The 26,913-nt window shown below is 36.6% G+C and overlaps 6 protein-coding genes across 6 annotated transcripts; 3 read left to right on the top strand and 3 right to left on the bottom strand.

Annotated features, from left to right (window-relative positions):
• Positions 1-3,727: 3,727 nt before the first annotated feature.
• LOC118230391 (trace amine-associated receptor 13c-like) lies at positions 3,728-4,880 on the bottom strand. Its single transcript, XM_035423376.1, has one exon. The coding sequence runs from the start codon at positions 4,766-4,768 to the stop codon at positions 3,728-3,730; it is 1,041 nt and encodes a 346-aa protein (XP_035279267.1). The 5' UTR covers positions 4,769-4,880.
• A 3,307-nt stretch (positions 4,881-8,187) lies between these two features.
• LOC118229326 (trace amine-associated receptor 13c-like) lies at positions 8,188-9,485 on the bottom strand. The gene has a single exon (XM_035421196.1). The coding sequence runs from the start codon at positions 9,375-9,377 to the stop codon at positions 8,337-8,339; it is 1,041 nt and encodes a 346-aa protein (XP_035277087.1). The 5' UTR covers positions 9,378-9,485; the 3' UTR covers positions 8,188-8,336.
• A 2,286-nt stretch (positions 9,486-11,771) lies between these two features.
• LOC118230207 (trace amine-associated receptor 13c-like) lies at positions 11,772-12,932 on the bottom strand. The gene has a single exon (XM_035423020.1). It carries the CDS (start codon positions 12,807-12,809, stop codon positions 11,772-11,774), a length of 1,038 nt encoding a protein of 345 aa, XP_035278911.1. The 5' UTR covers positions 12,810-12,932.
• Positions 12,933-18,203: 5,271 nt separating this feature from the next.
• Positions 18,204-19,553, top strand: LOC118229406 (trace amine-associated receptor 13c-like). Its single transcript, XM_035421344.1, has one exon. The coding sequence runs from the start codon at positions 18,300-18,302 to the stop codon at positions 19,332-19,334; it is 1,035 nt and encodes a 344-aa protein (XP_035277235.1). The 5' UTR covers positions 18,204-18,299; the 3' UTR covers positions 19,335-19,553.
• A 2,237-nt stretch (positions 19,554-21,790) lies between these two features.
• On the top strand, positions 21,791-23,105 carry LOC118230426 (trace amine-associated receptor 13c-like). Its single transcript, XM_035423438.1, has one exon. It carries the CDS (start codon positions 21,885-21,887, stop codon positions 22,923-22,925), a length of 1,041 nt encoding a protein of 346 aa, XP_035279329.1. The 5' UTR covers positions 21,791-21,884; the 3' UTR covers positions 22,926-23,105.
• Positions 23,106-24,867: 1,762 nt separating this feature from the next.
• Positions 24,868-26,913, top strand: LOC118229005 (trace amine-associated receptor 13c-like). The gene has a single exon (XM_035420619.1). It carries the CDS (start codon positions 24,868-24,870, stop codon positions 25,915-25,917), a length of 1,050 nt encoding a protein of 349 aa, XP_035276510.1. The 3' UTR covers positions 25,918-26,913.

Raw genomic sequence — 26,913 nt, 5'->3', positions numbered from 1 at the left:
TGTTCATTTCAGTTTCATTCAAGTCAAGTCCTGAGCTTGCTTCACAGGGTAGGTGCATTATAAATTCAAATCATAAAGGTTTTGATGTAACGAAATCTAAGGAAACTATACAAGACAACATACAATTTAACATTTGCCTAACTAGCTAATGCTTTATTGAGTTGAATGTATGTCTTTATTATGCAAATTAAAAAATATATTTTATTAAAAGCAAAATTCTTTTGTGAAACCTTTCGCATGTCGAAATTTTGGTTGCGTGTTGAAATTCTTTCGAAAGGTCAAATTTTTTACAAGTTCGAATCTGGTCGCAAGTTGAACATAATTCAGTGGGTGGGTTCAACAACGGCATACCCTATATAGCCTGGTAATATCCATAATATACAGGCTACAGTATTTTCAAATAAGTTTGAGTGTCTGGACTGTTTGTTGTGGAGGTGCATGCAATAAACTAGTTATTAATGTCACATTTAACAAGGAAAAATGGCACTAAAGCTATTAGAGTAGATAGTAGAGTGACATGGAATAATTACACAAGAATTTCTCTTGTTTATTTTTCAATTCAGTGAGCATCCTAGCCACTAGGGTGCTTGCATGAAGGGGTTAAGAATTTCACCCAGAGACTGTAAGCCTACATGCAAAGGAAATTTGGTTCTATGAAACATAGCAAGTTATAGTACGCAATTTCAGCAAAAGAAATCTCCCATCGTACATAATGACCCATTCATACAATAATTTAATTATAGGCTACTTATAGGCTTTATTGCAATTGCTACTCAAGTATAAGAAGCACGTGTTTTAAAAAGAACACAGAAATTTGACGAACAAACAACTAAACATATTTAAATCCATGCTTGCAGTAGAATGAGGTAATTGACCCAAATCCGAATTGAGGTAATCACCCAAACATGGCAGACAGTGTAACTACACAAGAAGTGACCAAAAACCCTACACTGAAAACATATCATTTTTAAGTGCCAGAAGAACTGGTAATGCTACTTCTGTCTTTTTTCCACTAAAATGACAAGTCAAGCAGGTCTTGTGCATTTCGTTGTTGATGTGTCATATAGAAAAGCCATAAAAACGGCAATAAATGAATTAACATGGGACAAGCATGACAATTTTGTGAGACAATTTATTGAAATGTATTCACGTAGATATGGTGAATATCCGTATCAACTATCCTATAAGGGAATGTCAACAATGTCAACCATCCACTTTTCCTTGCCTGGCTTAATACCTTTGTCTCTTCCTCATTCTGTCTCACTACTGGTATTCTATAAAAACGTCTGTTCTTTTCGTATTTATTACGACAACTAAATATTGCACAAGTCGTAACCATGTCTGAAATTGCATGCTACCAGTCAACTGCATAAACTGCAGTTATTTGAATCGTAGTCATGGTAAACACTTGCAATTTGCCACACTTTTCTCATTTTCTTTTTAGTAGAATTTAGTAGAATTTAATCAATTAAGTAAGCTGAACACATAAACCCGGAATTGTTTTCTTAAGTAGCTAGCCTGCTACCGAGTAATGCTCAGTCCCAACATACATTTGTATTCAGTAGGAGTGACAACCTGTGACTGCTGTTGTCTGATGCCTGCTGATAGACTGTAAGCATCCACCCGTTGTAATCTTCAGTAAAGCAGGTACCTGGAGCATGCACATTAGTTTGGGGCTATATCTCTGCACTCACAACAGGTAGAGAGTTGGCTGACAGCTAATTTTAATTTAAATTCCCCTTCAAACTTATCAATACTATACATTTGGCTTGTTATCATTTGTTTTTTAATAATTTTCTTTGAATTAGGAGTCTATCGATTCAACTTAGTCTTCAATTTGACCAGTTAGTACATTTTTACCGTCTGCAACTGTGCTGTAATATTCACCAGTATGAATATGGGACTTTTATTCTTCATGGCATGCATGGGTATTTCTGACATAATGTCAGTTATGAGGGTCTATAATTTGTCTAAACATGAAAAGCGTAATTAAGAAAAATGTACAGCTTGCTAAAATACTTGGATGGCAATTGCCGTTGGATTGAAAACCAGCATAAACAGTAATACCCCAGGATAAAGTCTGAGAACCACTGTCCTACCCTGTGGCTTCAGATGCAATAACAGCATGTCACTTTAAGTCATATACCTAGAAAGATTACTTTTTACCTGTGTTGCCAGATTTGAAAACACTCAGCCCACCCAATCATCATCCAATCTTGAAAAAATAGCCCAACTAAAAACAAAATACATAGAAGATGTTGGATACCAAATGTAGATACTATATATATAGGATTGGAGACAGCAAGCAAGTTCAGCACCATATAAACATAGGCTGCCAATTTCTCACCCATTACAAACAATGTAGCCCAAACAAGACACGATAGTCAACAACACCCTAGGCTTTGCATCCAGTAACATATACTCTGACATAGCTAACTAGTAAGGAGTAGGACCCCTCCAGAACAGTCATGGATTCAACAAGGTGCTGGAAACATTCCTTAAGGATTTTGCTCCATGTTGACTAGGGCTGCAAAATTCTGGATAAAATGAGAATTTAACCAATTTTCTTTATTAAAATTGAGATTCCAAATCTTTTGTGGGTGTGTATGTGCGTGTGTGCGATAATGTCTCATAATGGCTTCCTTGACTTTCATTGGCACAACACTGGGCCTCATGTTGATAAACACCAATAACAGACTCAAAAGACAAAAGACTGGAACCAAACCTAGACACTGAAAGCTCTCTCATACCTGCACTAAAGAAGCCATTGAACACACCTGACTAATTAGAAACACCTGTGATGCCAGTTATCCCAAACAATATGATGCCTTTAAATGTAAGATTATTTATTTAAAAAACTGCTTTAATTTCTACATGGTGAAAGCAAAATGTAGAAAAATACCTTAAATAAAAGCTGAGAAACGTGCACTTTAACCATATGTGAATTTTTTTTTTAAATCAAGAATTGTGGAGTACAGACAAAGATAAAAAAAGTGTCTTTGTCCCAAACATTATGGAGCTCACCGTACAATATATACATACTGCATGCACATACACACAGTGGAAAGTAAAAGTAATACAAAAATTTGAGTATGAAAACTAGAAACATAGTTGATTCATTTTTATCGACAACAGAGCCTTTCATTCACTGAATGCAATGTCATGCATTCAACAAGTGAAAATTGAACTTGGGTTAATTCAGTTATTAAACAATTATCGAAAATATCCAAAAATATGAGTTTATTCTATTAACACGTGTTAGCTTTTAAGTTACTGTAATTACTTATTTCTAATACATACCATTTTTCAGTGTAATATATAACTTAAACTGCCTATAATCCTGTATTATTTTGAAGAGCTTTTGTTAATAATTTTTGTAAGTTGGCGAGATAGTGGTTGTGGAGACTACACTATCAAATAAAATTACAGTAGTTAAGCTACTGAACCTGTAGTTAGAAGGCTGAAAGTTCAGGTTCTGTGGTAACTAACAGTATATGAACAATAAGCATAGTGTCCAGCTGCTATCTTGACATTAAACGAGGCGAACCAGTATTTTAGGATTACTGACAATATTACGTAAAATAAACATTCTCTTATATTCCAATACTATAGCAGAAGAATAGGGCTAGATTAAGAGACGTGTGAACAAGGTACAAATATTGGCTGACTCAGAGATTGGAACAAAGATTCACTCTTAAAAAATGCAAAACATGAAGCTGTTTTATAATTATCTTTCAGTAAATAGATTAATATTTGAAGAATTTGGAGTTAATATTTTCAAAGAGACAATGATTTTAAATGTTTTTTGAAACCAAGGATAAAATAAACTGTAGATTATAGGATTTAAAGTAGAATTAAAGTAACCTAGCCAGACAAGCACGTCAAAGATGATTACAGGAGTGCTAAAGTTAATGTACGGATCAATTATCAAGTTTACAAAGAAAGGCATCCAGCAAAGAATGAAGACCCCCATAACAATTCCCAGGGTTTTTGCTGCTTTGCGCTCAGAACTTCGAGACAGTTTGTTCTTATTCTCCTCATTCAAATGCTTTTGATGATTCATGTCTCCAATCTTTCTGACATGCTCCCTGGCCACAAAAAATATTTTGGCATAAAAACCCATCATAATAGAGCAAGGCAGAAAAAATGCAATTAAGCTATCCAGGACACCCCACAAAGAATTGACGAGCAGAATGCAATTACCCAAACAATACATCGATGCAATATGTGCTTCCAGCCCTTTTACATTAGCCTTCGAATAAAGAAGACCATAGGAGTATACACCTGCAATTACCCAACTCAGAGCACTCATGAGCCATGCAATGGGGATGGTTATTCTTGTAGAATAATGCAGTGGATTGCACACTGCCTGATAGCGGTCTATGGCAATGAAAATCAGATGAAAAAGGGATGCACAGGTGAGAAACATATCAAAACTGGAGTGCAGTAAACAGAAAGCATCTCCAAAGTACCAACAGCCCTCAACAGATCTTATCATGCTGAAGGGCATCACAACCATTCCAAGTAGCAGGTCTGCTGCTGCCAAAGACATCAACAGTATGTTTGTTGGTGTATGGAGCTGTTTAAAGTGAGCAATGGAAATAATAACAACCAAGTTCCCAAGAATTGTGAAAATCATTCCTGCCACAAAGAAAATATACAAGATAAACTGAGCTGGCCAAGTCTGACTGATTTTAATGCAGGATCCATTAACTGATGGATAACAAAATTGTGGTGCATTGAGTTCCTGATGTTTCAAAATATCCATTGTTTTCTTTGATCACGTCATCTCTTCAAACCCTTGAAGTCAAAGTCAATCAATTCATAACATAGAACAAGTATAAAGGAAAAATCTTGTTGTTCAGTTGTAAATTGGCTATACAGCTTCCTTTGCGTGAGAGAGCACCAAATGCATCCCTTTTATGAGAATGACTTCATTTATAAGGGAATGTCCCCTGTGAGATCACTAGACTTCCATAGCAACAGGTCACGTAAAGTGTAAATAATTAATACAAATAAAGCCGTACTGAGGTAAATGGATTAGTTGTCTTGCATAGTTTGTCAAAATACAATACAGTATATGTATTCCAAACATACTGATTCATACTAAATAAAAAACAAAAAATGGATGCAGTCTATTATTGCAAGCTCTTGAATTGACAAATGATTTTGCACCAATAGGAACAGCTTATGGCCAAGGCCTGGTTAAATCTAAGGTGAAAAATGGATATTGGGTGGGAGTGGGTGATACATGTAAAATAAAAAGCATACAGACATCCATAATTTTTCAGCTGAATGGTAAACAAAGAAAGGCATGAAATAAAGATGCACACTCAACTAGAGCTTCTGTGATTCACTTAACGGTTTTTCAAAATGAGGGGGCGCATTGATTTAGCCCGATTACAGATTTTTGGTTTGCAGAATATTGTCGGATATGTAGTTTTTATATCATCACCTTTAAGAAAAAGCCAATATAATTTGATCTGACAAACTTGCTCATCGTCCAGGCAATGTTGCTTATGATTAAGTAGCTTGTTCTGTTTTAACAATAGTAATGCTTTGTATCTCTGCTCTCCTCTCTACAAACATCAAAGGAAACATCTGTGGGGCAATTAGACTCACACAGAGGGTCTTGCACATGTTTACAAAACCCAGCTTATCCTGGAGTTTCTTCTTCTTTGAAACTTTTATTACTTCATTGCCTTCTGGACATCAACATTGCCAGAGAATGCCTTTCAAAGACCATGTTCCTATTGATTTTAGGTTGAATGAAATCTGTAACATTTAATTGAAATCACTGATTAAAAACCTTAATGTCCATATAGATTAGGTTACATGGAAAATATTTTGCCTGAAGGTGAGATTACAACTAACTGTATTTAACTTGAACTTGGGTTAATTCAGTGATTAAAGAATTATCGAAACTATCCAGAAATATGAGTTTATTCTATTAACACGCGTTAGCTTTTAAGTTACTGTAATTACTTATTTCTAATAAAAACCCGTTTTCAGTGTAATATATTACTTAAAGTTACAATCTCTAAGTTTTCAGTTTCGTTCTCTTTGGCGGTACCAATGGCGAGAAGCGGTAATTGCAGGTGTGTTCTTGGACCTCACTTCCCAGAGATCCAACCGGATCCAACCAGTGTCGCCTGTGTGACGTCAGTCAGTTGGCTCCTGGGCCACGCCAACTATAACACTTAGTATTTACTGAATAAAAAATGGTTGTTCTACAAGTAACGTTATGTACATACTCATTAATTGTATAACATTAGGCTAACTTAAGCTGTCTTTACACTGCCGAGCCGGATTAAAATGCTGTAGCAGACCTGGGGTAGAATTAGTGATGATCAATTTCCACAAATGTTCTTTATCCACCTTTTGCTCAGTATGAACATCTTTACAGTGCAGAGAAGAATTTGCAGGATTCGCTGTGGCTCGTGCAATTATGTATCTCGTGCATCATCATCGGGAGTGATTGTTGTGTGATATTTTTGAAACAACTGCCTTGTTTCTGGTTTTGCTAGCTAAACTGTTCGAGAATCAAGCTGAGCTGGGTGTTAAATTAGCAATAAGAATAAGAAGAATGAAACAAAAACAAAGGAGATTTCATCAAAAAAGGGCATCAAGGTTGAAGGAACATATGAGGAAGCATAATAAAATAATAACAACGTTAATCCATACTGCCATATTCTTTTATTTAGTTTTCTCCAGCTTGACATCTTTACACAGAAATCAGACCCGGCTCTGCTCCACCTATACCCCGGCTTATATATTGATGAACTTGATGGCAATGTAAATAACGGTAACGTTAAGGCCAGTTAAGATCAATGATTCGCAACGAGATGAAACGGTTTTAGAATGTTGCAGAGAAAATTGCAGTGGTGTGAACTGGTTAGTTGCAGAGCCTCTGAAGCCATTGCCTAGGGTCTCAAAAGACCCACCTTGTCAAATCGCCAAGTGCAGTTTTAGAACGTTTACAATCAGACGTCTTGGAATTTTGCAAGTTGCATCCAGTCTCGTTGCGAATCATTGATCTGACCTGGCCTTTAGTTAGCTACATTGCAATTCTGCAACAAGGTAGCATTGCATTCGAGAGGTGGTTTGGGAGGTCGGTACCGGTCGGTAGCGTTAGCTAGCATTTTTCTAATTGTTAGCTGACATTAGATTGTGTTAATTACATTAGCTAGCTAGCTAATGCAACGTTACCTGATATGAGAGATGGATACTGTGCGCAACGTTGTCAAAACTAATGTTGCCTTTATTGACATGGTCCGGTAGCTAGCGTTAGCTGTGCAAATAGCTATGTAATTTAGTAACGTTACATTGTCATCAAATGTAATACGAAACTACATCAACAAATAATATGACCTCGCATGTTACACAAAAACTTATTAGGGTTCCATAACCCCCCCACCTTTAACGCTAACAGACACCGGAAAAAACAGTACGCCGCTCACACACAAGTGAGCTGAAGAGCAAGCCTGTTGCGTTAGCTCCGCCTACCCTCTCTGGCAGACCAACCACTGATGGGTGATGGAAAACGCGTCACTATCTATGCGCCGCTTGTGATTTTTTTTCCCGGGAATGTCGCTACAGACACCCAGTTCTTTAATCATAAATTATTATAATAATAATAATATAAATGAATATAATAACAGGCTCAATCACCATTGTGTTACCTAATTCAGCGATAGATATTGACTTAACAGACATTTATTTTAATGAAAATCTTCGAGATTATTACTTTAAACTGCCTAGAATCCCTCATTATTTTAAACAGTTTTTGATAATAATTTCAGTTAGCTGGGGAGATAGTGGTTGTGGAGACTACACTATCAAATAAAATTACAGTAGTTAAGCTACTGAACCTGTAGTTAGAAGGCTGAAAGTTCAGGTTACAGTATATGAAGAATAAGCATAGTGTCCAGCTGCAATCTTGACATTAAGTGAGGCAAGCCAGCAATTTTGGATTACTGATTATATTAAGTAAAATAAAAATTATCTTTTATTCCAAAACTATAATACTATACTGTCAGGTGTGTTATATGTATATACTGTATGTATCTATGTATTTATAACTGTATGTATCTATGTATTATTATATGTGTGTTATATATATACTGTATGTATCTATGTATTTATGTGAGGCCTGCAAAGCAAAGCTGTGAAAACAAATTTCCCCCTGAGGGACAAATAAGTATTGTATTGTATTGTATAACAGATGAATAGGGCTAGATTAAGAATCATGTGAACAAGGCACAAATATTGCCTGACTCAAAGATTGGAACAAAGATTCACTCTTAAAAAATGCAAGACATGAAGCCATTTTATAATTATCTTTCAATAAATAGATTCATATTTGAAGAACTTGGATTTAATATTTTCAAAGAGACAATAAGTTTAAATGTTTTTTGAAACCAAGGATAAAATAAGCTGTAGATTATAGGATTTAACGTTGAATTAAAGTAACCTAGCCAGAAAAGCACTTCCACTATGATAAAAGGAGTGCTCAAGTTAGTGTACAGATCAATTATCATGTTCACAAAGAAAGGCATCCAGCAAAGAATGAAGACCCCCATAACAATTCCCAGGGTTTTTGCTGCTTTGCGCTCAGAACTTCGAGACAGTTTGTTTTTATTCTCCTCATTCAAATGCTTTCGATGATTCATGTCTCCAATCTTTCTGACATGCTCCCTGGCCACAAAAAATATTTTGGCATAAAGACCCATCATTATACAGCAAGGCAGAAAAAATGCAATTAAGGTATCCAGGACCCCCCACAACGAATTGAACAGCAGAATACAACTACCAAAACAATATATCGATGCAATGTGTTCTTCCAGCCCTTTTACATTAGCCTTCGAATAAAGAAGACCATAAGAGTATACACCTGCAATTACCCAACTCAGAGCACTCATGAGCCATGCAATGGGGATGGTTATTCTTGTAGAATAATGCAGTGGATTGCACACTGCCTGATAGCGGTCTATGGCAATGAAAATCAGATGAAAAAGGGATGCACAGGTGAGAAACAGGTCAAAACTGGAGTGCAGTAAACAAAAGGCATCTCCAAAGTACCAGCAGCCGTCAACAGATCTTATCATGCTGAAGGGTATCACAACAATTCCAAGTAGCAGGTCTGCTGCTGCCAAAGACATCACCAGTATGTTTGTTGGTGTATGGAGCTGTTTAAAGTGTGCAATGGAAATAATGACAACCAAGTTCCCAAGAATTGTGAAAATCATTCCTGCCACCAAGAAAATATACGAGATAAACTGAGCCGCCCAAGTCTGATTGATTTTAATGCAGGACCCATTAACTGATGGATAACAGAATTGTGATGCATTGAGTTCCTGATGTTTCAAAATATCCATTGTTTTCTGTAACCCAGCTCACGTCATCTCTTCAAACCGTTGAAGTCAAAGTCAATCAATTCATAACATAGAACAAATATAAAGGAAAAATCTTGCTGTTCAGTTGTAAATTGCCTATACAGCTTCCTTTGAATGAGAGAGCACCAAATGTATTCCTTCCATGAGAATGACTTCATTTATAAGGGAATGTCTCCTGTGAGATCACTCGGCTTCCATAACAACAGGTCACACAAAGTGTAAATAATTGATACAAATAAAGGCTTACTGAGGTAAATGTTGTTGTCTTGCATAGTTTGTCAAAATACAATACAGCATATGTATTCCAAACATACTGATTCATACTAAATAAAAAACAAAAAATGGATGCAGTCTATTATTGCAAGGTCTTGAACTGGCAAATGATTTTGCAGCAATAGTAACAGCATATGGCCAGGGCTTGGCTAATTCTAAGGTGAAAAATGGATATTGGGTGGGAGTGCATGATACATGTAAAATAAAAAGCATACAGACATCCATAATCTTTCAGCTGAATGTTAAACAAAGAAAGGCATGAAATAAAGATGCACACTCAACTAGAGTTTTTGTGATTCACTTAATGGTTTTTCAAAATGAGGGGGCACATTGATTTAGCCCGATTCCAGATTTTTGGTTTGCAGTATATTGTCAGATATGTAGTTTTTAGATCATCACCTTTAAGAAAAAGACAATATAATTTGATCTGAAAAACCTGCTCATAGTCCAGGCAGTGTTGCTTGTGATTAAGTAGCTTGTTCTGTTTTAACCATAGTAATGCTCTGTATCTCTGCTCTCCTCTCTACAAACATCAAAGGAAACATCTGTGGGGCAATTAGACTCACACAGACGGTCTTGCACATGTTTACAAAACCAAGGGTATCCTGCAGTTTCTTCTTCTTTGAAACTTTTACTACTTCATTACCTTCTGGACATCAGCATTGCCAGAGAATTCCTTTCAAAGACCATGTTCCTTTTGATTTTAAGTTGAATGCAGTCTGTAACATTTAATTGAAATCACTGATTGAAAACCTTAATGTCCATATAAATGGTTACATGGAAAATATTTTGCCTGAAGGTGAGATTACAACTAACTGGATTTAACAAATATTTGGCTACAAATATCACCTCTGTTGTTAGAAAAAGAAGTAAACTTCTAGGTGTTTTAGAGGTACTCAACAGCTCATGTTTTTTCATAAATAATAATTAATTGATAATTAATTATTAAACTGCTGACAATAGCCATGTTTTTCATCCCTAAAAGTTAAATGTCAGGACAAAGTTACTGAAATTCAGAGCCGATTAATCACAGGAAACATTGTCAAATTAACAATGATCAATGAGCGCTCAAAGATCCCAGACTTTTTTGAAGTCTTTTTTAAAATTATTTCAAATGCAATCAAAATGAGTTGCTGTTATGGTTTTCAGAATGTTGCGCTCCTTGTAATACTTCTTAACAAAGACAACAGATATGTGGAAGAGCATGGTTTAAACAGGAGACTATTTATTAAAGAAAGTGCTTTAATTTTTACATGGTGAAAGCAAAATGTATAAAAATATCTTAAATAAAAGCAGAGAATGTGCACTTTAACCATATGTGAAATGTCTGATAAGAAAAAAAATCAAGAATTGTGAAGTACAGGCCTAAATTTTTTTTTTAAAAGTGTCTTATTATTATTATGGAGCTCAACACATAATATATGCAGACTGTATACACAAAGACATAGTGGAAAGTAAAATACAAAAATTTGAGTATGAAAACTAGAAACATAGTTGATTCATTTTTATCGACAATGGAGTCTTTCATTCAGTGAAAGCAATGTCATGCATTGAACAAGTGAAACTTGAACTTGGGTTGATTCAGTTATGAAAGAATTATCGAAACTATCCAAAAATATGAGTTTATTCTATTAACACGTGTTAACTTTTAAAATACTGTAATTACTTATTTCTAATAAATACCAGTTTTCAGTGTAATATATTACTTAAACTGCATATAATCCTCCATTATTTTAAACAGCTTTTGTTTTCGTAAGTTGGCGAGATAGTGGTTGAGGAGACTACACTATCGAATAAAATGACAGCATTTAAGCTACTGAACCTGTAGTTAGAAGGCTGAAAGTTCAGGTTCTGTGGTAACTAACAGTATATGAACAATAAGCATAGTGTCCAGCAGCTATCTTGACATTAAACGAGGAAAGCCAGTCATTTTGGATTACTGATTATATTAAGTAAAATAAATATTCTCTTATATTCCAATACTATAACAGAAGAATAGAGCTAGATTAAGAATCATGTGAACAATGCACAAATATTGCCTGACTCAAAGATTGGAACAAAGATTCACTCTTAAAAAATGCAAGACATGAAGCCATTTTATAATTATCTTTCAATAAATAGATTCATATTTGAAGAACTTGGAGTTAATATTTTCAAAGAGACAATGAGTTTTAATGCTTTTTGAAACCACGGATAAAATAAACTGTAGATTATAGGATTTAAAGTAGAATTAAAGTAACCTAGCCAGACAAGCACGTCAAAGATGATTACAGGAGTGCTAAAGTTAGTGTACGGATCAATTATCATGTTCACAAAGAAAGGCATCCAGCAAAGAATGAAGACCCCCATAACAATTCCCAGGGTTTTTGCTGCTTTGCGCTCAGAACTTCGAGACAGTTTGTTCTTATTCTCCTCATTTAATTGCTTCTGATGATTCATGTCTCCAATCTTTCTGACATGCTCCCTGGCCACAAAAAATATTTTGACATAAAAACCTATCATAATAGAGCAAGGCAGAAAAAATGCAATTAAGGTATCCAGGACCCCCCACAAAGAATTGAATAGCAGAATGCAATTACCCAAACAATACATCGATGCAATATGTGCTTCCAGCCCTTTTACATTAGCCTTCGAATAAAGAAGACCATAGGAGTATACACCTGCAATTACCCAACTCAGAGCACTCATGAGCCATGCAATGGGGATGGTTATTCTTGTAGAATAATGCAGTGGATTGCACACTGCCTGATAGCGGTCTATGGCAATGAAAATCAGATGAAAAAGGGATGCACAGGTGAGGAACATGTCAAAACTGGAGTGCAGTAAACAGAAGGCATCTCCAAAGTACCAGCAGCCCTCAACAGATCTTATCATGCTGAAGGGCATCACAACCATTCCAAGTAGCAGGTCTGCTACTGCCAAAGACATCACCAGTATGTTTGTTGGTGTATGGAGCTGTTTAAAGTGTGCAATGGAGATGATGACAACCAAGTTCCCAAGAATTGTGAAAATCATTCCTGCCACAAAGAAAATATACAAGATAAACTGAGCCGCAGTCTGACTGATTTTAATGCAGGATCCATTAACTGATGGAAAACAGAATTGTGGTGCATTGAGGTCCTGATGTTTCAAAATATCCATTGTTTTCTTTAACCCAGCTCACGTCATCACATCAAACCCTTGAAGTCAAAGTCAATCAATTGATAATATAGAACAAGCATAAAAGAAAAATCTTGTTGTAAACTGCCTATACAGCTTCCTTTGCATGAGAGAGCACGAAATGTATTCCTTGTATGAGAATGACTTCATTTATAAGGGAATATCCCCTGTGAGATCACTCGGCTTCCATAACAACAGGTCACACAAAGTGTAAATAATTGATACAAATAAAGGCTTACTGAGGTAAATGTTGTTGTCTTGCATAGTTTGTCAAAATACAATACAGCATATGTATTCCAAACATACTGATTCATACTAAATAAAAAACAAAAAATGGATGCAGTCTATTATTGCAAGGTCTTGACAACAGGTCACAAGTGTAAGTAATTGATACAAATAAAGCTTACTTTATAGGTAAATGAGGTAAATGGCTTTGAAAGATCAGTTGTTTTGCATAGTTTGCCAAAAGATAATAAAGTGTGTATATTCCAAACATACTGATATTACTCATACTAAATAAAAAACACAAAATTAATCCATCCATCATCTATACCTGCTTATCCTGAACAGGATCGCGTGGGGTGCTGGAGCCTATCCCAGCGTGCATTGGGCAAGAGGCAGGAATACACCCTGGAAAGACCACCAATCTATCACAGGGCACACAAACCATTCACTCACACACTCATACCTATGGGCAATTTAAGGTCTCCAATTGGCCTACCTGCATGTCTTTGGACTGTGGGAGGAAGCCGGAGTACCAGGAGGAAACCCACGCGGACAACATGCAAACTCCGCAGAGAAAGGCCCCAAGCCGAGATTCGAACTCATGACCTTCTTGCTGTGAGGCGACAGTGTTACACACTGCACCACCGTGCCGCCCCACAAAATTAATGCAGTCTATTATTACAAGCTCTTGAATTGACAAATTATGTTGCACCAATAGGAAGAACCTATGGCCACGGCTGGGCTAAATCTAAGGTGAAAAGTTGATACCGGGTGGGTGCAGGCGATACATGTAAAATAAAAAGAATAGAAACATAATTTTTCAGCTGAATGGGAAACAAAGAAATGCATGAAATAAAGATGCATGTTCAACTAGAGTTTTTGGGATTCACATAACGGTTTTTCAAAACGAGGGGGCACATTGATGTGGCCAAATTCCAGATTTCAGGTTTTCAGAATATTGTCGGATATCTAGTCTTTAGATCGTTTAAGAAACAGGCAATATAAATTGATATGACAGCCTTGCTCATAGTCCAGGCAGTGTTGCTTATGATTAAGTAGCTTGTTCTGTTTTATCCATAGTAATGCTCTGTATCCCTGCTATCCTCTCTACAAACATCAAAGGAAACATTTGTGGGGCAATTAGAGTCACACAGAGGGTTTTGCAAATGTTTACAAAACCTGAGGTATCCTGGAGTTTCTTCTTCTTTGAAAGTTTTATTGCTTCATTACCTTCTGCATAACCATAGATCAGCATAACCAGATAATGCCTTTCAAAGACCATGATCTTTTTTTATTTTAAGTTGAATGCAATCTGTATTATTCAATTGAAATCACTGATTTAAAATCTTAATGTCTATATGGATTGTTGACGACTAACTGGATTTAACAAATATTTGTCTTCAAATATCACTGTGTTGGATTACCACCTAAAATACTCGTGTTTGGATGCTTTATAAAGGCTAAAACCATGAATAAGTGGATAATATCATCCACATATAGTGCTTAGCCCTGCTTCCAACAAAATAAGGCAACTTTAATGTGTGAATGTGTCAACTTTCAGATTTGTGACAGTCCTTATCTGACCCTGCTCCCACCCTTCCACACCTCAGGAGCCATAGAAGCAAAGAAATCCCATTGTGTGCAGTGTCAAAAATCTAAATTTTGTTCTCGTTTCTTGTAATGCTTCAAAGATGAGAAAGCATAGAGGTGTATGTCATTATGACGTGTATTCCTCCCAAATTTGCACCTTTTCCTGCCGATATCTCTGTACAGGCATTAAGTGAGGCTTAATTAATTACACCTTTATCTGTTAAATGAGGTTTATGTTGTTTTGCAGTATAATTCCTCTTCTAGGAAAGAATTATGAAATAAATTATGCTTGTATTTATCCCTTCTGCACATTGTGAGAAAGCAAGGGCACAAAAACACATAAAATAGTATAAAGAAGTGTGGCTCAAAGATAAATATGTGCCTCATTAATTCCCCTCCAGGGAGGACATTTGCAGGAGAGCAAATGATTGCATCATTTAATGGGACTGCATGTACTGACACCTTTGATTACCAGGATGCCACTGAGAGTCAAATCATCATTAAAAGGCTAACCTCACAGAGAGGTGCTAACAGAGTCCCTTGGTTCCTCCGTTTATGCAAGAAACAGACCAACAAAACAGCAGCTTTATGTTGGATGTATGTGGTGCGGTCTCAGCAGATTCATCTAAATAGGCTCAACTGACGTAATCATGTGCGCTGGTATTGGAAAACATGCTGTTGTTTTCCATTGAGAGGCCCACCTTTGCTACAAGGGCCACCAGCTGGGATAAATCCGTTTTAGCAGGTCATAAGCATACATTTCCTATCTCTCCTCACATATTTTTACGGTATAACATCAGAACATCCTAAAATACATGTGCATTAACCCAAACATGCAAATTTTACGGATGCCACGTTTGTTTTGTTTTACCAGCGCTAATCACCTATGTAAATATATTTTTTTTAAATGCTGGTTGTCTTGTTAGCGTCTATAAAAGCACTGCTAATCCATAGTAAATATGGCTCCAAGTGTCTGGAAGCTCAGCGTTCAAAGCCGTCCCATACCAGACAGACCATTCAAGACTAGCCATGTTAGTTCATTTTGGATAGGCAGATAGGGGCCAGAGTTGCTAATCTGTCTGCAGTTATCATTCCCAGTACCCATCCCCCACCTCCTTATCCTTTTGTTTTTCATGTTACTGGCTGACCTAGACCGGGTCATAACAGCTAGTAGCATTTTGTTTTTGGTACCAAACATTTCCTTTATGCAATTTACACTATTTTACATTAAAACCATTTTCAAACAAATTATGCAGCCTTCGTAGTTACTACTAGTGTGTTGAATGACATGCCACAAATAAGCAAATAAGTTTAGGTTCATGGAAACAGCTCTCGCTAGATGTGAATTAATGAGTGAATCAATTAATAAAAAGACAACCCATAAAATAGTGAAGCCATTGACTACAATTTTTCTATACCCCCCCCCCCCCCCCCCAATCCAGATTTCACCCTTTTTGTGTATGAAATGATGGTTAGCTTGCATTTTGCATGGCCTCAATTTCTACTGCACTGGGTTCAGTCTGTGGACAGCATCTCTGACTACCTGTATGCCTTCACACTACGGTTTCTTAATTACTGTAGATGGTTAGCTCATCACCCAGAGGTTCAATTACTAAACTGACACCATCTCCCTTGACAACCACCCAAAAGGAAAGACATGGAGGGCAACAGACCATTACATCACTTAGCACAAAAGTCTTTACTGACACCTTTAATTGTATGTAACCCAGTAAGGGTTGAGTTGTCATTAAGACGAACATCAAGGGGCAGTTAGGGTCTTCGTTTCTCAGATCTGTCTCAGCAGATTAAGGGATCCTGATTACGTGATCAGATGAGGTTTGGAAGACAAAGAGTGTGAATTTGGTCAACAAAGAAGAGAAAGCATAGGAATCACAAAGCATATAGGAAATTGCATGTAATAGTCTTCCAGCAAGCGTTCTGCATATTAGTGCTGACCATTCCTGCCTAAGATATTAATGCCCAGAACACATAGTATAGTTTAGCAATCATACCTCACGCCACTGCAGAAACTTTTTCAGCCATGACCCAAAGACATCAAACCATGCTTTTCATGACCTGAACACATGTCATTTTCATTAATAATAATTCATTGATAATTCATTATTAAACTGCTGACAATAGCCATGTTTTTCATACCTAAAAGCAAAAAGTAAGGATAAAGGTACTGAAATTAACTGCCAATTAATCACAGGAAGCGTTGTCAAATTAACAATGAGCATAGAATGAGTGCTCCAAGCTGCCAGACAAAAAAACCATGGGATAAAACAAAACATTTAATCTCATTAATGCAACAGTCATTAATGCTACAGATTCACTTTTTTATTTTTTATTTGTTTGTTTTTGATGTCAAAAGAACAAAAAGACTGGACTGTGTGATGTTCAGCTAAAGCCGTCAACTTTATTTTTTTCACAGAATAACATTAATAAATGCTAACATTTTCTTCATATAGACTTAACTGCATTGCAATGTTGCTGTAAGATACACAATACCATGACCAAATGGATATCCCCCATGACCTAAGTTTGGCTGACCGAACCATGTGCACGGATGACCTAAACAAGAACGTTCTAGCTAAGCGAGTGTGTCAGTGACAACTATTATAAGCAGTTCGGTAGAGTGCAGTAGGAATTATGTGGGTCACATCCCTCTCCATTGAAAATGAATAGCTTCCGGCAAGAGCACCACGAGAATGCCGTGTTTGGTGTAAACCCGTGGTAACTCATAAAGATTTCACGACCCAATTGATACACATCCGTTCCTAATAGAGTAACTATTTTTTTCAGAAACAGAAGTTCCCATATGTATGCTCTGAGCATTGTTTAATTTCTCTGTTAACATTTTTAAAGTCATTTTTGAACTCTTAAATGCAGTCAAAATGAGCAGCTGTTATGGTTTTCAGAATGATATGCTCCTTGTAATACTACTCAGCAAAGACAATAGATATGTGGGAGAGCATGGTTTAAATGCAATCTCAACTGTCAAGGAAGCAGATTACTGCAAATTCAGGGATCTGATCACCAACCTCAGCTTATTTAAGGGAGCTGATTTCCCTAAGATCAAATGTCATGTTAAAAATTATTTTTCTGATTTCTGATTCTGCTCCCAAGACAGAATATTCAACCAGTGTTAGCCAACCATACGTTCCTATGTAGAGTATTCTACAAACCACTGTACTCCACTGAATTGTGTACACATTAAAATTTAAACATATATGAACAAATTCTAGTACCTTCAAATGTCCTGCACTAGTAAAGGCAATTATGTAAACAAATTAGGTTAAAAAGACTAACTGACCAGCACTGAATGAGTGATAAGAAATTAACAATATTAGGTTCTTCATATGTGTTTTGTTTCTGTGTTCCATGTTTAAAACAAATAACCCTCCTATTTTCATTGCATAATTTCATATGCATTACAGGTCCACAGCATGTGATCTTTTGTTAAAGGAGATTTAGCTGTCTCATAGGGGATCCTCCTGGAACAAGTGTATAAATAGTGCTGTTCTTTTATGAAGAATACATTCGGTGCTGCAGCCCTGTTAGACTACAGATGACAAGGTACAAAATATGAGCAACAAGATTAATTACTGAGTAAATTTATTCTTTTTGGTTTGGAGAGGGTGAGGAAACAGGTGGATGGATGATTTAGTACACCAGGAGCCTGATGCACAGGAATACTATTATCCCTCAACTAATGGATCCTGTATTAAAGGAAATCAAACCATTGCAGCTCAGGTCACCTTGTATATTTTCTTTGTGACAGGAATGATTTTCACAATTCTTGGGAACTTGGTTGTCATCATCTCCATCGCGCACTTTAAACAGCTTCATACACCAACAAATATACTGGTGATGTCTTTGGCAGTGGTAGACCTGCTACTTGGAATGGTTGTGATGCCCTTCACCATGATCAGATCTGTTGAGGGCTTCTGGTACTTTGGAGATGCCTTCTGTTTACTGCACTCCAGTTTTGACATGTTCCTCACTTGTGCATCCATTTTTCATCTGATTTTCATTGCCATAGACCGCTATCAGGCAGTGTGCAATCCACTGCATTATTCTACAAGGATAACCATCCCCATTGCATTCCTTATGAGTGCTCTGAGCTGGATCATCGCAGCTGCATACTCCTACGCTCTTCTTTATTCAAAGGCAAATGTAAAGGGCGTGGAAGATGACGTTGCATCGATAAATTGTTTGGGTGGTTGCGTTCTTTTATTTAATGCTGTATGGGGTCCTCTGGACACCATGATTGAATTTTTTGTGCCTTGTTTTGTTATGATGGGTTTGTATACAAAAATATTTTTGGTGGCCAGGGAGCATGCAAGAAAGATTGAAGACATGAAACATAAAATACCTGTGAATGAGGAAAATAGGAACAAACTTTCTCAACGTTCTGAGCAGAAAGCAGCAAAGACACTGGGGATTGTTGTGAGTGCCTTCATTATTTGCTGGTTGCCGTTCTTTTCAAATTCATTAATTGATCCTTACACTAACTTTGCCACTCCTCCTATTGTTTTTGATGCATTTGGTTGGCTAGGTTACTTTAATTCCACTTTAAATCCTATCATCTATGGATTATTTTATCCTTGGTTCCAAAAAACATTGAAGCTCATTATTACGTTAAAAATATTCACTCCACATTCCTCAAATATCAATGTATTTTCTTAAAGGTGATTGTCTGTAAGGTTACAGTAAACAAAAATGCAGTCTAATGAGCTTCCCTTTATCTTTATCTTGTAGAGCTTTATTAAAGTGGAATTCATAATACCAGCCTTGCATTAATTATCTACTGGTTCTTATTTAAACAAGTCAAATATATGGGATTTTATCAGTGTATAGCTGAGATGCTACATTATTTCAAAATTCATCAGACATTCTGCACATATTTCAACAATCTGTATAATTAATTGAATATACAACATAATATCCTCTATGGTTGTTTTTTTATATTTTCTTTTGAGGGGTGATAGCAGGTTGACATTATCTAAGTGATATTCACATTCATAGAAATTGTCAGGTTTTACAGTTGATTGACAACTGTTCTTTTTTTTCTAGTCTGCTTTATTTTAGGGTCAATTGATAAATGTTGTTTCATGGTGCCTTCTGAACACACTTAATGAAATTATACATCCATTCCTGGACTGGTACTTATATTCTGTACAAACTGCTTTTCCATGTTCTTCTGTCAAGCAAAATGCATGTCGGAAGAAATATTCAGAATTTGGTAATGTTTTTCTTGACACAGTCCATTTCTTTCGATTCCTTAGTTTTTTTATTTCATGGCACTGAAACTCACAGTACTTTGATACGATAATACTTATTGAAGCCACATGTTAATGCAGTACCTTATTCATAACAATTAATCATTATACCTATACACAGGGGTGTCCAATCTTACTCAGGAAGGCCCATGCAGGTGAAAACTTTGGATGAGTTTGTATGACTGCATAGAATTCATTACACATTTCAGGCAATTGCCGCCTGCATGAAGTCAGACATGTTAACATGAACACGCCTGGCTACCATTACAGTAGCTCCCCATCACCAAATGGAGGTCTTGGTTTAAAACAAACAAGATGTTTGCACCAGCATCTGAGATTCAGCCAGTTGCAAACCTGCTTGGAACACCTCAGGCCAACAGGGAACCCTGAAAACAACTAAGTTCGCTTCTAAAAGAGAGAACTGCAGCTACTGGATGCAGATACCTAGAAAGAGAGCACATACTTGCATGCACTGTCCCTAACAGAAGATTTGTGCTACAGTGGTGTAATATGTTTTGTCAAGAAGTATTTTGGGGTGAAAAATTATAAGTTTGGCTGACCGAACCATAGTTTGTGCACCGATGACCTAAACAATCACTTGCTAGCTAAGCAAGAGTGTCAATTATTATAAGCAGTTTGGCAGAGTGCAGTAGGAATTACGTGGGTCGCCTCTCTCTCCATTGAAAATGGATGACTTCCGGAAAGAGCACCATGGGAATGCCGTGTTGGGTGTAAACCCGTGGTAACGGGTTTAAATGCAATCAAAATGAGCTGCTGTTAAGGTTTTCAGAATGTTGCGCTCCTTGTAATACTACTCAGCAAAGACAATAGATATGTGGAAGAGCATGGTTTAAATGTAATGTCAACTGTTAAGGAAGATGATTACTGTAAATTCAGGGATCTGATCACCAACCTCAGCTTGTTTAAGGGAGCTGATTACCCTAAAATCAAATGTGGTGTTAAGAGATTATTTTTCTTATTTCTGATTCTGCTCCCAAGACAGAATATACAATCAGTGTAAGCCAACCATTCGTTCCTATGTAAAATATTCCACAGACCACTGTACTCGACTGAATTGTGTACATATTAAAATGAATACATATATGAACAAATTCAAGCACCTTCAAATTTCCTGCACTAGAAAAGGCAATTATGTGATAATTATGTAAACAAATTAGGTTAAAAAGACTGACTGACAAGCACTGAAGTAGTGATCAGAAATTAACGATATTAGTTTCTTCATATGTGTTTTGCTTCTGTGTTCCACATTCAAAACAAATAACCCTCCCATTTTCATTGCATAATTTCATATGCATTACATTACATGTATTTAGCAGACAATCAAATCCAGAGTGACTTACACAACATTTTACACAGCATATTTATTGCATCCATTTACACAGCTGGATATATACTGAAACAATGCAGGTTAAGTACCTTGCTCAAGGGTACAACAGCAATGTCATACTCAGGAATTGAACCTGCAACCTTTAGATTACATTTCCATCACATGTGATGTTTTGTTAAAGGAGATTTAGCTGTCTCATAGGGGATCCTCCAGTAACTGTGTGGGTGTAGACAAATTTGGTTAAAAAGACTCAATAACCATGACTGACAAGCACTGAATGAGTGATAAACAATTTACAATATTAATTTTTTCCTATGTGTTTTTCTTCTGTGTTCCACATTCATAACAAATAACCCTCCCATTTTCATTGCATAATTTCATATGCATTACTGATTCATACCATGTGATGTTTTGTTAAAGGAGATTTAGCTGTCTCATAGGGGATCCTCCTGGAACAAGTGTATAAATAGTGCTGTTCTTCCATGAAAAATAAATTCACTGCTGCAGCCCTTTCAAACCACAGATGACAAGGTAAATAATATGAGCAACAAGATTAATTACTGAGTAAATTAATTCTTTTTGGCTTGGAGAAGGTGAGGAAACAGGTGGATGGATGATTTAGTACACCAGGAGCCTGATGCACAGGAATACTATTATCCCTCAACTAATGGATCCTGTATTAAAGGAAATCAATCTATTGCAGCTCAGGTCATGTTGTATATTTTCTTTGTGACAGGAATGATTTTCACAATTCTTGGGAACTTGGTTGTCATTATTTCCATTGCACACTTTAAACAGCTTCATTCACCAACAAACATACTGGTGATGTCTTTGGCAGTGGTAGACCTGCTACTTGGAATGGTCGTGATGCCCTTCAGCATGATAAGATCTGTTGAGGGCTTCTGGTACTTTGGAGATGCCTTCTGTTTACTGCACTCCAGTTTTGACATGTTCCTCACATGTGCATCCATTTTTCATCTGATTGTCATTGCCATAGACCGCTATCAGGCAGTGTGCAATCCACTGCATTATTCCACAAGGATAACCATCCCCATTGCATTCCTTATGAGTGCTCTGAGCTGGATCATCGCAGCTGCATACTCCTACGCTCTTCTTTATTCAAAGGCAAATGTAAAGGGCGTGGAAGACGACGTTGCATCGATAAATTGTTTGGGTGGTTGCGTTCTTTTATTTAATGCTGTATGGGGTCCTCTGGACACCATGATTGAATTTTTTGTGCCTTGTTTTGTTATGATGGGTTTGTATACAAAAATTATTTTGGTGGCCAGGGAGCATGCAAGAAAGATTGAAGACATGAAACATAAAATAACAGTGAATGAGGAAAATAGGAACAAATTTTCTCAACGTTCTGAGCGGAAAGCAGCAAAGACACTGGGGATTGTTGTGAGTGCCTTCATTATTTGCTGGTTGCCGTTCTTTTCAAATTCATTAATTGATCCTTACACTGACTTTGGCACTGCTCCCATTGTTTTTGATGCATTTGTTTGGCTAGGTTACTTTAATTCCACTTTAAATCCTATCATCTATGGATTATTTTATCCTTGGTTCCAAAAAACATTGAAGCTCATTATTACGTTAAAAATATTCACTCCACATTCCTCAAATATCAATGTATTTTCTGAAAGGTGATTGTCTGTAAGGTGGTCTTCAAAACTAATTTTACAGTAAGCAAAATACAGTCGTATGAGCTTCCCATTATCTTGTAGAGCTTTATTAGAGTGGAATTCATAATACCAGCTTTGCATTAATTACCTACTGGTTCTCGTTTAAACAAGTCCAATATATTAGATTTTATCAGTGTATAGCTGAGACGCTACATTATTTCACAATTTATCAGACATACTGTACATATTTGAGCAACCTGTATAATGAATTGAATATACATCATAATATCCTCTAAGATTATTATGATTTTAATGGGTGATAGCAGGTGGACATTATCTAAATGATATTCACTTTCATAGAAATCGTCAGTTTTTACAGTTGACTGACTGTTTTTTTTTTTTAGTCTGCTGTATTTTAGTAATTTTTGTTTCATGTTGCCTGCTGAACACAATTTATGAAATTATGCATTCATTTCTGGACTGGTGCTTAGATTCTGTACAAACTGCTATTCCATGTTGCTCTGTCAAGCAAAATGCATGTCGGAAGAAATAGTCAGAATTTGGTAATGTTTTTCTAGACACAATCCATTTCTTTCTATTCCTTTGTTCTTTATTTTATGGCACTGAAACTCACAGTACTTTGATATGATAATAGTTATCAAAGCCACATGTTAATGCAGTACCTTATTCATAACAATTAATCATTCACCTATACACAGGGGTGTCCAATCTTACTCAGGAAGGCCCATGCAGGTGAAAACTTTGGACGACTTTGTATGACTGCATAGAATTCATTACACATTTCAGCCGATTGTCGCCTGCATGAACTCAGACATGTTAACATGGACATGCCTGCCTACCATCACAGTAGCTCCCCATCACCAAATGGAGGCCTTGGTTGAAAACAAACAAGATGTTTGTTTCACCAGCATCTGAGATTCAACAAATTCAAACCTGCTTGGAAAACCTCAGGACACCACGGAATGCTGACAAAAACTGTACGTTTACCCCCAGAGGAGAGAAGAACTGCAGCTACTAGATGCAGATACCTAGAAAGAGAGCACATACTTGCATGCACTCTCCCTAATAGAAGATTTGTGCTACTGTGTTGTAATATGTTTTGTCAAGAAGTATTTTGGGGTGAAAAATTATAAGTCTGGCTGACCAAACCATAGTTTTCAGAATGGTACGCTCCTTGTAATACTACTCAACAAAAACAATAGATAAATGGAAGAGCATGGTTGAAATGTAATATCAACTGTTAAGGAAGCTGATTACCATAAATTCAGGGATCTGATCACCAGCCTCAGCTTGTTTAAGGGAGCTGATTACCCTAAGATCAAATGTGGTGTTAAGAGATTATTTTTCTGATTTCTGATTCTGCTCCCAAGACAGAATATCCAATCACCGTAAGCCAACCATTCGTTCCTATGTAGAGTATTCCACAAACCACTGTACTCGACTGAATTGTGAACACATTAAAATGAATACCCATACAAACAAATTCTACCACCTTCAAACATTCTGCACCAGTTAAGGATATTATGTGGCCCCCTGGTCCAGTCAGTAACTGTGGGGGTGTAAATAAATTAGGTTTAAAAGATTCAATAACCATGACTGACAAGCACTGAGTGAGTAATATAAAATTTACAATACTAGTTTCTTCCTGTGTGTTTTGTTTCTTTGCAAGTTCCACATTCACAACAAATAACCCTCCCATTGTCATTGCATAATTTCATATGCATTACTGATCCATAACATGTGATGTTTTGTTAAAGGAGATTTAGCTGTCTCATAGGGGATCCTCCTGGAACAAGTGTATAAATAGTGCTGTTCTTCTATGAAGAATGCATTCAATGCTGCAGCCCTGTTAGATTACAGATGACAAAATACAAAATATGAGCAACAAGATTAATTACTGAGTAAATTGATTCTTTTTGGTTTTGAGAGGGTGAGGAAACAGGTGGATGGATGCTTTAGTACACCAGGAACCTGATGCACAGCAGTACTGTTATCCATCAACTAATGAATCCTGTTTTAAAGGCAATCAACCCATTGCAGCTCAGGTCATTTTGTATATTTTCTTTGTGACAGGAATGATTATCACAATTCTTGGTAACTTGGTTGTCATCATCTCCATCGCGCACTTTAAACAGCTCCATACACCAACAAACATACTGGTGATGTCTTTGGCAGCAGCAGACCTGCTACTTGGAATGCTTGTGATGCCCTTCAGCATGATCAGATCTGTTGACGGCTGCTGGTACTTTGGAGATGCCTTCTGTTTACTTCACTCCAGTTATGATATGTTCCTTGCAACCGCCTCAATTTTTCATCTGATTTTCATTGCCATAGATCGCCATCAGGCAGTGTGCAATCCACTGCATTATTCTACAAGAATAACCATCCCCATTGCATTCCTTATGAGTGCTCTGAGCTGGATCATCGCAGCTGCATACTCCTATGGTCTTCTTTATTCAAAAGCTGATGTAAAGGGCCTGGAAGACTACATTGCATCTATACATTGTTTGGGTGGTTGCGTTCATTTTGTTCTTTCATTCAATGCTTTATGGGGTGTGTTGGACACTTTGATTGCATTTTTTGTGCCTTGTTTTGTTATGATGAGTTTGTATGCAAAAATATTTTTGGTGGCCAGGGAGCATGCAAGAAAGATCGGAGGCATGAATCGTAAAATACCAGTGAATGCGGAAAATAAGCACAAACTGTCTCAAGGTTCTGAGCAAAAAGCAGCAAAGACACTGGGGATTGTTATGAGTGTCTTCATTATTTGCTGGTTGCCTTGCTTTGTAAATTCATTAATTGATCCCTACACTACCTTTTCTGCCAATCATGTTGTGTCTGATGCATTTGTTTGGCTAGGTTACTTTAATTCTACCTTAAATCCTATCATCTATGGATTATTTTATCCTTGGTTCCAAAAAACACTAAAGCTCATTATTACTTTCAAAATATTCACTCCACATTCCTCAAATATCAATGTATTTTCTGAAAGGTGATTGTCTGTAAGGTGGTCCTCCAAGCTAATTTTACAGTAAGCAAAAATGCAGTCTTATGAGCTTCCCTTTATCTTTATCTTGTAGAGCTTTATTAGTGTGGAATTCATAATACCAGCTTTGCATTAATTACCTACTGGTTCTCATTTAAACAAGTCCAATATATGAGATTTTATCAGTGTATAGCTGAGAAGCTACATTATTTCACAATTTATCAGACATACTGTACATATTTGAGCAACTTGTATAATGAATTGAATATACATCATAATATCCTCTAAGATTATTATGATTTTAATGGGTGATAGCAGGTGGACATTATCTAAGTGATATTCACTTTCATAGAAACTGTCAGTTTTTGATGGTTGATTGACAACTGTTTTTTTTTTTTTGTTTTTGTTTTTTGGTGGTCTGCTATATTTTAGTAATGTTAGGGTCAATTGATAAATGTTGTATCATGTTGCCTTCTGAGCACACTTAATGAAATTAATCATGCATTTCTGGACTGGTACTTATATTCTGTACTAACTGCTATTCCATGTTGCTCTGTCAAGCAAAATGTATGTCGGAAGAAATATTCAGAATTTGGTCATGTTTTTCTAGACACAATCCATTTCTTTCTATTCCTTTGTTCCTTATTTCATGGTACTGAATCTCATAGTACTTTGCTACGATAATACTTATCGAAGCCACATGTTAATGCAGTACCTTATTCATAACAATGAATCATTCACCTATACACAGGGGTGTCCAATCTTACTCAGGAAGACCCATGCAGGCGAAAACTTTGGATGACTTTGTATGACTGCATAGAATTCATTACACATTTCAGCCGATTGCCGCCTGCATGAACTCAGACATGTTAACATGGACACGCCTGCCTAACATCACAGTAGCTCCCCATCACCAAATAGAGGCCTTGGTTGAAAATAAACAATATGTTTTTTTCATCAGCATCTGAGATTCAGCTCATTGCAAACCTGCTTGGAACACCTGCAA

This window comes from Anguilla anguilla, chromosome 6, assembly GCF_013347855.1.
Source record: "Anguilla anguilla isolate fAngAng1 chromosome 6, fAngAng1.pri, whole genome shotgun sequence".
NCBI classification, from domain to species: domain Eukaryota; kingdom Metazoa; phylum Chordata; class Actinopteri; order Anguilliformes; family Anguillidae; genus Anguilla; species Anguilla anguilla.
This window is presented reverse-complemented; position numbering and strand designations above follow the sequence as displayed.

What these genes read in the sequence shown, in the direction of transcription:
- LOC118230426 (XM_035423438.1), top strand. Translation starts at nt 21,885, where the DNA reads ATGGATGATTTAGTACACCAGGAGCCTGATGCACAGGAATACTATTAT.
- LOC118229005 (XM_035420619.1), top strand. Translation starts at nt 24,868, where the DNA reads ATGGATGCTTTAGTACACCAGGAACCTGATGCACAGCAGTACTGTTAT.
- LOC118229406 (XM_035421344.1), top strand. Translation starts at nt 18,300, where the DNA reads ATGGATGATTTAGTACACCAGGAGCCTGATGCACAGGAATACTATTAT.
- LOC118230391 (XM_035423376.1), bottom strand. Translation starts at nt 4,768, where the DNA reads ATGGATATTTTGAAACATCAGGAACTCAATGCACCACAATTTTGTTAT.
- LOC118229326 (XM_035421196.1), bottom strand. Translation starts at nt 9,377, where the DNA reads ATGGATATTTTGAAACATCAGGAACTCAATGCATCACAATTCTGTTAT.
- LOC118230207 (XM_035423020.1), bottom strand. Translation starts at nt 12,809, where the DNA reads ATGGATATTTTGAAACATCAGGACCTCAATGCACCACAATTCTGTTTT.